The sequence below is a fragment of the Coenobita brevimanus genome, chromosome 117 (genome assembly GCF_032717465.1).
Source record: "Coenobita brevimanus isolate Jiangsu-jjx chromosome 117, ASM3271746v2, whole genome shotgun sequence".
In the NCBI taxonomy this organism is placed as follows: Eukaryota; Metazoa; Arthropoda; class Malacostraca; order Decapoda; family Coenobitidae; genus Coenobita; species Coenobita brevimanus.
This window is the reverse complement of record NC_137070.1, coordinates 9,317,525-9,327,985: the sequence shown is the minus strand read 5'-3', so window position 1 is coordinate 9,327,985 and position 10,461 is coordinate 9,317,525. Positions and strand designations below refer to the sequence as shown.

Genomic DNA, 10,461 nt, shown 5'->3' with positions numbered 1-10,461 from the left:
AAGTCGCCCCCTATAAGCACAGGCTCCCTGGTAGCCTGGGAGAACAAGTCCCCCAACTCCAGGGCTGCACTGGCACCACGGTAGATGTTGTACACTGTAAGGGACGACTCAGCAAGTTGAAGACGCACACCATGAACCTCAACATCAGTTCCACAGAATGGAGCAGGCTCACAAACTGTGGAAGCGATGTGGTCCTGGACAAGGATGGCACAACCCCTAGTCTCACCCCGCACATGGGGGAGGAGATGAGTGGTGTATCCCTGCAGCCGGAAAGGGGACCTCTCCCCCAGCAGAGTCTCCTGCAGCATAAACACATGCGGCCGGTCATGAGCAGCAATCTCCTGGAGGAGTGGGAGCTTGCTCATCGCGCCGACGCAGTTCCACTGCAAGACTGATGGGGTCGGGGATGCTCTGTCTGGGGAGAGGCGGAGTCGCGTCCCCGCCTCCTCCCGCGACACACGGGACGACCCGAGGGACGCCCGCGAGACCACGGGGGAACGCGGTCTCGGACTGTTCCGCTCTCCCTCCAACGCCCTCCTCACATGAGGGCCACGGCCCCTGTCTCTGGCCCTGCCCCGCATCTCCTCGGGAGTCGGGGTTGACTGGCTCCCCTGGGCCTCGGCGGGCACCTGTGTCACCTGTGGCTCTTCCTGGGGCTGCCTCAACACGGGTGAGTCCCGGGGTTACTGGGCCAGCGCCACCCCACCACCGACCTTGGCTAGTACCCGAGACCAGCGCCTGCGCCGCACCCAGCAGCTCCTCCTTGGGGCAGGTGAGGGGAAGTGCATTTGCCAGGAGGCCTACGATGCCGATCATCATTTCCCCCATGGCTTGGAGGACAAACCCAGGGTCGGTTGATCCTTTCACCTGTGACTGAGGTTGAGGGGAGGGCACAGGAGGAGCAGGAGGCCTGTGACGAGGAACCCTCTGTGGTTTGGGTTGACCCGTCGGCGGGGGGGCGTGCACCTCCGCCACCGTCGAGACGGCGACTGCCGCACCTGGCAGTGGTGGGAAGTCCTCGTTGGTTACCACAGGTGAGGCGGCGTTTGTCGGAGCATGGCGTTGTTGGCCCCAAACAAAGGTTCCTGGAGGAGCCGGCGTGGCCGAGGACGCTTGCTGCTCCTGCACCCAAGAGACCTGGGACTCCCGTCCCTGCTCCACCTGCTCACTCGGGCAGGACAGGCTGGGTGCCATGCATGGTGAGCACCTTGACAGTTGGGGCACCGGGATCGTACCATTTCCTTTGCCTTGAATTTCTTGAGGCACTGCGTGGTATCGTGCGCCCCGCTGCACATCCCGCAGACTATCGGCCTGTTGCATGATGATATGTGGTGTCCGTAGTGCTGACACCTGTAGCATCTCAATGGTTCCGGGGTGTAGGGACAGAGCCAGTAGGTCCCCCAGTTGCCGAGGTCGAGAGAGGGGACGAGGGGGCCCCGCAGGGTCACCCACACCTGAATTGTCTCCTCGCGTGTCCTCTGGTGTTGACACCGCTCCGCTTCATCCACGAGATCGTGCCGCTTGAGGATCTCGAGCAGCATGCGGCGCGGGTACCCCATCACCACAGCCCTTGTAGTTTGCCTGCCTGGCGATAGTTCCACTAATCGGACTTCCGCCGCCTCGTCCTCCGCCACAAGCTTCAGCTGGCGGTGAGCCGTCTCTGTCTGTGGGATGAGGACGCAAGAGTCGTCCCTCCCAAAGCGATTCACCACCGTCAGATCCGGGAAGCGACGCTCCAGGGCTGCCACAGCGTCGTAAGACGTGGCGAAACCCTCCTGTTGGGGCACCCTGAAGGCTGGGAAGATAGAGCGAGGCAGGGGCGGTGCCTTCACCGATACCAATGGACGTGCAGGCGGTGTGAACCGAGCCGGAGCAGGCGCAGAAAAATCCCCCCCAGCATGAGCCCGCCGCTGACGGCGGCCACCACTCTCCACCAGGACAAAATCATCGTCCGCATCCCTAACAGACTCAGGCACACCCCCAGATCCAGCCGCAGACGTAGGAGGCAAGGCAGGACGCGACTGAGAAGGGGCACAAGATAGTGGATTTGTAGGCTGGATGCCCTCCATCTCATCCGCGCTGCTACGGAGCACCTTGCGCCGAGGTGCAGAGGCAGGAGGGGGAGTACCCGAAGCAGAAGATCCACCGGCATGGCCAACTCTCACGGTATTGGCTGGAGGCGGGCCACCCGATCCAGAAGCCGCGCTGCTCCCAGACCCATGTTGAGATCGCTTCCCAGACATCTGCAGAGACGACTTGCCAGGATTAGTGGACGGAACTGGTATCTTTGAAGCAAGCCTGGGGTCACGGGAAGCCGGTGGAGTCTTCAACGGCCCCTTTGGCGAGGGCGCCGTATGGCCTGTCATAGCTGGCGGCCGATACACACACACAGGCACACTCACAAGCACTCGTACAATCACCCAGAACGCAGGAAGGAGCCTACCTACAATAGCGGTTACTGTCCCCCTGCTAGCAGAGGACGAGACAGCCCTACTATTGCCCCGAAGGACTTTCCTAACCCTAACCCTATCGAGTTTTTGGCCCGCCCTGCGGCTTCCTATAACCACCCCTCTAAGGGGCCTCCTTGTGAACCAGGCCTGCACCTGGAATCCGCGGAGTTCGGCTTCGTACCACTCTAAACAGGGGTCTCTAGGGCCAGAAAGGAAATATAGGAGAAGGCAAAAAGAACCACAGCAGGGCGAGTACACACAAGTGCGTGTACCCCGATACACTACTGTGGCTGAAGACCAAGGCGTGGTCTGAAAAATGGCGGCAAGCAACAACAACAGCAACACCTCAAGCACTGGCGTGATACAAAAGGGCAGAGCAGCTCGATCAACGGCGAACCGGACAGCTGTTACCCTTGTTGTAGTAGTAAGGAACAGGAGATGTTGTCGGTGTGGAGGCAGGCAGCAGAGAGGAGCCACCTTGTCGACCACCTCTTCTATATAATGCACTAGCGGTCGTGCAAGTACCAACCGGATCCATTTAAATTTGATTTCAGGCCTCAGCGGTTGTATGGCGGTTGATGCAATGCTTGTACGATGGGTGATTGGTGGGTTTTGGCACTTAGAGAAAACGGCCGTGACAGCGACAAATTCAAGGGATAACTTGTTCATATGCAGACATTCTGTCTGTCTAACACTTAGGCATTCATATCATGCACTGTGTGTGTGGTGCCTCACTGACGTGACTGACTGTGTCTTCTAATCTCTAGGTGCATCCTTCAAGTTTGCTGCTCGTGCATATGAAGGCAGAAATACCTTGGAATAGTGGGATTTGCCTTCACAATTTATGGAGGCGACTCCCGGAGCACAGCAGAAGAGATGCTCTCGCAACAGGATGGAAATTGCCCTGATAGGTATGGAGAAAGCTTTCCTGAAATGGGGGGGGGGGTTAGATCAGAGGGACAGAGAAAGCAATGGACCAGCACAATAAGTGATAATGTATGTGTATGCAGACGTCCATTAAAATTAGAAGATGTAGAAGCAAAATTGACAGTTGCCTAACCCCCCCTTTTTTTTTTTTTTATATAACTGCCAGAGAGAGAGAGAGAGGGAGGGAGGTTTGGTATGGTTCAGGTAGGTTAGGGTTGGTTATGTTAGGTGTGGTAAAGAGTTGGTTGGGTTGCATTACATGTCTTCATATCCGTTACATTTAAAAAAAAAAAAAAAAACTTAATTTTGGTGCTAGCTAACCTGCTCAACGTCTGCATTTACTTATACTACTATGCCTTCATTCATTCTCTTTCACAGAAATTAGGTGTGGACCTCTAAAAGAGGTCTGGGGGTTGTTGTTGTTATGTGCTTTTGCCGTGGCCAGGTGGAATAGTGCCAGGCAGTTATGCACGCACCCTCTTAACCGCCGAAGCCGTAAAGGGTGCGCCCTTGTCTCTTCAGGGCGTAGACCACGTCCATCGCGGTCACGGTCTTGCGCTTGGCGTGCTCAGTGTAGGTGACAGCATCGCGAATCACTTTCTCGAGGAACACCTTGAAAACAACGCGGGTCTCCTCGTAGATCAGGCCCAAGATACGCTTCACGCCGCCACGACGAGCCAGACGACGGATGGCAGGCTTGGTGATGCCCTGGATGTTGTCACGAAGCACCTTGCGGTGTCGCTTGGCGCCTCCCTTGCCCAGACCCTTGCCGCCTTTGCCTCGACCAGTCATAGTGTCTACAGCTGCTGCTCAGAACCAGCAGTAGTGAGTGTCTGCTCCGCTCCCAGCACCAACAATGATGACGACCCCGCGTTCGTTCAAAGTTTCCCTGCACCTATAGTGCAGGCCGGGCCATACATTAGCCCGTTCGGTGGGGTATGGGCTGGTTAAAAATAAGAGTAAGTGGGGAGGACAGGACCAGGGGATTGCCCAGCACACACGTCCTGTCTCCTGACTGGCTTTGTGGTGTGTGTGACGACCCCGCTCGCCAAGCACCCTTATATAATCCAGTGTCGGTCGTGCAAGTACGAACCTTATCCATCTAACCTTGATTTCAGGCCTAGGCCCCACCCCAGCTCCCAGGAGGCCAATCCTAGAGAGGTGTCGTAGCCAGGTCACGCCACAGGGCATGCCAAATTTTGCAAGCAAACCAGGAATTGCATCGAAAAAGCATGAACAGTCAATCACCGTCATGTACATCACACCCCGACCACCCACATGCCGCCAGTCCTGAGACAGGCGACATAAAAGGCCGCTGCCAGGCACGGTGCGTCAACACTCTCGCTCTTCTCGCTCCCTCAGTCACGCTCAGCCATGGCTCGTACCAAGCAGACTGCACGTAAGTCCACTGGGGGCAAGGCCCCTCGCAAGCAGCTGGCCACCAAGGCCGCTCGCAAGTCCGCCCCTGCCACCGGCGGCGTCAAGAAACCCCATCGTTACAGGCCTGGCACTGTGGCCCTGCGTGAGATCCGTCGCTACCAGAAGAGCACTGAGCTGCTTATAAGGAAGCTGCCATTCCAGCGTCTCGTCCGTGAGATTGCCCAGGACTTCAAGACTGACCTGTGCTTCCAGTCCTCTGCCGTCATGGCTCTGCAGGAGGCGTCTGAGGCCTATTTGGTCGGTCTCTTTGAGGACACCAACCTGTGTGCCATCCACGCCAAGCGTGTAACAATCATGCCTAAGGACATCCAGCTGGCCCGCCGCATCCGTGGCGAGCGCGCCCAAGGCGAGAGACCCCTCACCTCGATCGAAAGAAATCTCGGCCCTTTTCAGGGCCAAAACCCTTTTTCAAAGAGAGATGATGACAGACCCTCAGTTTAGGTTTCCATATATCATCTCTTGCTTTTCCGCAGCGAAGCATGCTCACACACACACACACACACACACACACACACACACACACACACACAAATGAGCTCCATTACTTACCGACATGCATTCATTCATTCATTTTTTTTTTTGTTCTTTTAAATCAATTACTTTTTTTTTGAAGGGGGGAATACTTGCCTATTCGTTTATTTCTTTTATTGATCTGTTGTTCACGTCGCAGTTTTTGTTTTCGTTATTTGCCTGTTTCTTTTACTTACTCATCGATTCACTCACGCCCTCATAAAGGTACACAGGTTCGCACAATGAGAAAGTCATTCCCGCTGCATATTAGGAGATGCTCTCTATATCCGTCATGAACGCACGGTGAATCCTTCAGTTACTATGCTGGAAAAAAAAAAAAAAAAAAAAAAGGGTGAACCTGAACCCATCGATTTTCGCCTACTGCAGTTGTGCTCGTGTATGTATGTTTATACTGTACCTATGTATTTGTGTGTCTTTGTGAGCATGTATGTCTGTGTGTGCGGACGTATGAGGACACACACACACACACACACACACACACAAACGGACGAATGAACTGTACTTATATAGTTACATACATGCATTGATTCATCCTTTTTTCAATCATTCATTTCCTTTTTTTTTGGGGGGGGGGGAGGAGGGGCAACTTGCCTATTCGTTTATTTCTTTGGTTGATCTCTTGTTAACGTCGCAGTTTTTGTTGTCGTTATTTGCCTGTTTCATTTACTTCCTGATCGATTCAGTCACGCCCTCATAAACGTACACAGGTTTGAACAAGGAGAAAGGCATTCCCGCTGCATATTAGGAGAGTCTCTGTACCCGTTATGAAGGTTTGACAGTGGCCACGAACGCACGTTAAATCCTTCCGTTAATATACTGACGAAAAAAAAAAAAAAAAGAACCTGAACCCATCGATTTTTACCTGCAGTTGAGCGTGTGTATTTATGTATGTATGTATGTATGAATGTTGTATGTTTATACTGTACGTGTGTGTGTGTGTGTGTGTGTGTGTACGGAGGTATGAGGGCTTGTGTGTATGTGAGCATGACTTAGTGTGTACGTACATGTGTAGGTCACTGCGTACACAGTATAAATGTATTTGTGCACATGTGTTGTTGTATGTACGTACAGATTGTAGACTGACATGAATATGCATGATACGATGTCATGTATGTATTTACTGTACGCCTGTCGAGTGTGTTGGTTGGTACAGTCGGCCTAAGAAGTGCCGGCGGAGTATCCAGAAGTTTTCGGTCAGCGATAGTGTCCATACTCTTCCTTATATCTGTACGAGGTGAAACCTAATACGTAAAATTGTTACAAAAAACAATAAATCCATGGCCAGTTATCTGTATATTTCCAAATTATTGTAGGAAGCAGTTGGTTAGTTACGATAATAGGAATTCGTAAACGGAACTAATTGATATTTCACAACTGTCGCTCAGGGAGAGTCGGGAATAATGATTTTGTGGCGTTCAAATCTAGCATGGTAACAGGCAGTGATTTTTGGGTAGCGTAAGACTGAACCAAAGGGAGCTTCAATAAACATTGGAAATGATTAATTATTAGTTACAAAATAATTTCCGTTACAATACTAGGGAATAATTTCAAGTCATTTATTTCCGTTTCCAATGTCTCCATGGACGACGACAGAAAGAGGGAAGGATGCGTAAGCCATTAAGCTATTTTAAATGTTTCGATCAACACGCACGAAAGGAGATAACATTCACTCAAGGACATGCAGTTATTACACTGCCTTTGGCCAGTTTCCCATAAAGAGAAATCTCCGGATTATTTCATATAAGACAGAGGGCTATCGGTGAAAGAAGTATTAAAAAAAAAAAAAAAAAAATGCCTACCGTACATCAGAGTCGGAGCTCCTTGGAGAATGCTACCTTCTGTCAGTGTCTGATATCCTCAGTGCATAATCGATTCGCAAGAGTAATAAAATGCAGAGGTTCATAAACAAATCATTGAGTTCAAAACTTCTAAATAAGCATTTTCTGTTGAGCAGGACATTAGAGTTTATTATAAAAAAAAAAAAAAAAAAATTAACCGTGACCGGGAGTTATAGGCGTACTGGCCACCGCGCGCGAAGTTAATACATTTCACATTCATTCAAATCGGGAAAGATAACTAAGTGTTACCATCTAATATAGCACTGCCTTCTGTTATTCATTTTACATCATTATTTTCGCGATATAATATATACGTTATTTGGCATGACGTGATGAAGGCATTGAATGTTTACCTTATATTCACTGTTTTCATAGAACGTATGGGAGTGGAGAGTGACCGAAGCAATCTGAAACTGTGCCGTCACTTCTTGGGGCGACGGTACGTTGTTGTTGTTGTTGTTGGTTCTCCAGATGATTAAGAAGGCGCGCACGCCCATATTTACTCTTTTATTTTGACTCAATTGTTTTAACCCCCAACCCTAGTTCAAAACATTTCGATTGTGCCCATCCCAAACCACCGTTGCGGAAAAGAAAGAAAGACATGATGGGAAAAAAGAAAGAAAGAAAGAAAGACATGAAGGGAAAAAAGAAAGAGAGAGAGAGAGAGAGAGAGAGAGAGAGAGAGAAAGGTCGATAAACCAGAGTTCCAGAGAGGATAATTTGTAAGTCTGTCTTTTCCCTTTTTATCGAAAATCTTGTGGCTCCGATTGGAGCCGGAAATGTTGAAAAGGCCAAGAGCGTAACCTCTCTACTTTGAGGAGGTGTACTTGGTGACAGCCTTGGTGCCCTCAGACACGGCGTGCTTGGCCAGCTCGCCAGGGAGGAGCAGCCTGACGGCTGTCTGGATCTTCCGGCTGGTGATGGTTGAACGCTTGTTGTAGTGTGCCAGGCCTGAAGCCTCTGCAGCAATGCGCTCGAAGATGTTATTCACGAAAGAGTTCATGATAGACATCGCCTTGGAGGAAACGCCGGTGTCAGGGTGGACCTGCTTGAGCACTTTGTAGATGTAGATGCTGTAGCTCTCCTTCCTCCTACGCTTCTTCTTCTTGTCTCCCTTGGCAATGGCCTTCTGGGCCTTGCCAGCCTTCTTGGCAGCCTTTCCGGAGGTCTTGGGTGGCATGGCGTCGCTGACGAGTCAGACGGTAGTATGTGCACGGTGCGGGAGTGAGCGAGAGAATGAGTCGACATGGGGGACGCGTTGTTGTTGAAAGATTTCCTGCACATATAGTGCAGGCCGGGCCATACATTAGCCCGGTCAGTGGTGTTGGGCTGATTAAAAAAGAGTAAGTGGGGAGAACAGGACCTGGGGAATGCCCAGCACACACGTCCTGTCTCCTGACTGGCTTTGTGGTGTGTGTGGGGGACGCATAATAATAATAATAATGACGTATTGAAAAAGGGGGGAAAGGAAGGAAGGTAAAGAATGATTGTGTATATGTGATGAGTGTTATGCAACCAGGACGACGACACGTGGTGGCAGGAACTAGGCCTTAGTTTAGTCTCCCGGCCTTACTGAGAGCTCTGGTCCTGGTTGCATTGTGTAAAGTGCATGTTTTTTTTTTTTTTGTTTTTTTTAAGTAGGAGAGGAAGAATTTAGACTAAGAGAAAGAGTGTCGGGGCTTAACCCAACGTGCGTGTGTTTGGTGTTGGGAAGGGGGGGGGGGTCTCGCACGTGCATAGTGTTGTTACTTAAGGGAGGGAGGAGTGAGTCGCTACGGCTTTCTCTGCCAAGCATTAGCTTATTGGCTGCCTCTCAGGTTCATCTGATTTTTCCGGCTCCAGGAGCCTGGGAAGGATAGTAGGATACGGGTGTTGGGGTAAGGTGTTGTAGCCCTAGGGGGCTTGGGTAGGGGGATAAGGAAAGGGGAGGGGTGGAGGAAGGGGAGTATGGGGGGTCAGGGTCTGAGGCGGGGGTGCTGGATATGAGGATGGCGGGTTATACGTGGCTGCTGTGATTTTGGTAATAGGTGTAGGGGTGGTTTTGAGTCATAATTGAATTGCAGGGGGTGAACTAAGTAGTTAATTAATAAAACGGTCAGTAAAATAAACTATTGGTGCTTAAGTGAACAATGGGGTTGGTGGAGGTCTTGCGTCAGGGTGGAAGAGGTTGGCTAGAGGTCGTGTGGGGGGTGTGATCCGGATGAAAAAGTCGATGAAGTCAGTGTGAACGTCGGTGAGTTTGGTGATTTGTTTTTGTTGTAGGTGGTGAAGGTAAGTGTTGATGGGTGGAATGTTGGCGCGTTCATGAGAGTGTATGTTGGTGATAAAATCATCCCACCGTATGCTCAGTGCCCAATGTATGGCTTTGTTTTGAACTCTCTGTAAATTTAGAATGTTGCTTTTGGCCGAAAGAGATAGACTTAATGGTGAATACGTGAGCAGTGGTCTGATCAGTGCTTTATATAGATGAAATTTAGTTGACGATGTTGCACTACGGAACCGGTATATTTGTGTGAGTGCAGTGCCAGCCACGCCTGCCTTGCCTCGTATATGATGATGGAATTTCAAGTTTTTGTCGTATGTAAGACCAAGTACGGTGCAAGTATTCCTAATAGGAATGGGAACGCGATCGGGATCACGCGAATTTAGAAAAAGTGGGCGGGGGTTGGCTGATTTAATACGAAAATATGTTACTGTGCATTTCAAGGGATTCGCTTGAATCCGCCACTTCTGCTCCCATCGTGCAATTCGGTCTAGCTCTATGCTCGCTTTGTTGGTAATTCCGTCAATTGTCGTTGATCGTACAAGTTGAGTAATGTCGTCTGCGTATTGGATGGTGAGTGAATCGTCATGTAGTGGGGTGGGGATGTCATTTGTGTAGAGTGTGTAGAGGGTGGGTGTGAGGACGGAGCCCTGAGATACACCTGCATGAAGCTGGAAAAAGTCTGAGTTATTATTTTTAAATTTAATGCGCATTGTGGGGTTGTCTAGAAAATTGCAAAGTAGATTTTTAATGAGTGAGGGAAAGTTGAATTGTTCGCAGATTTTGTACTTCAGGCCTGCGTGCCAAACAGAGTCAAATGCACGTTTTACGTCACGAGTAATAAGGGCTGTCTTGTATGCATTGCGGATGTTTTGGTTGATATGTAAGTAATTGGTGATGATGTTTAGGGCGTCCTGTGTGGATCGTCTAGGTCTGAAACCAAACTGTCTGGGGGAAAGAAGGTTTTCGTCTTCTAAGTATTGGCGTAATCTACTGTTGATGATTCGTTCGA

At 50.4% G+C, this 10,461-nt stretch overlaps 3 protein-coding genes across 3 annotated transcripts; 1 reads left to right on the top strand and 2 right to left on the bottom strand.

The window, feature by feature from the left end:
* Positions 1-3,857: 3,857 nt before the first annotated feature.
* Positions 3,858-4,169, bottom strand: LOC145389480 (histone H4-like). Its single transcript, XM_080264773.1, has one exon. The coding sequence runs from the start codon at positions 4,167-4,169 to the stop codon at positions 3,858-3,860; it is 312 nt and encodes a 103-aa protein (XP_080120899.1).
* Positions 4,170-4,751: 582 nt separating this feature from the next.
* LOC145389479 (histone H3-like) lies at positions 4,752-5,258 on the top strand. The gene has a single exon (XM_080264772.1). It carries the CDS (start codon positions 4,752-4,754, stop codon positions 5,256-5,258), a length of 507 nt encoding a protein of 168 aa, XP_080120898.1.
* A 2,736-nt stretch (positions 5,259-7,994) lies between these two features.
* On the bottom strand, positions 7,995-8,366 carry LOC145419084 (histone H2B-like). The gene has a single exon (XM_080287326.1). The coding sequence runs from the start codon at positions 8,364-8,366 to the stop codon at positions 7,995-7,997; it is 372 nt and encodes a 123-aa protein (XP_080143452.1).
* Positions 8,367-10,461: the final 2,095 nt, after the last annotated feature.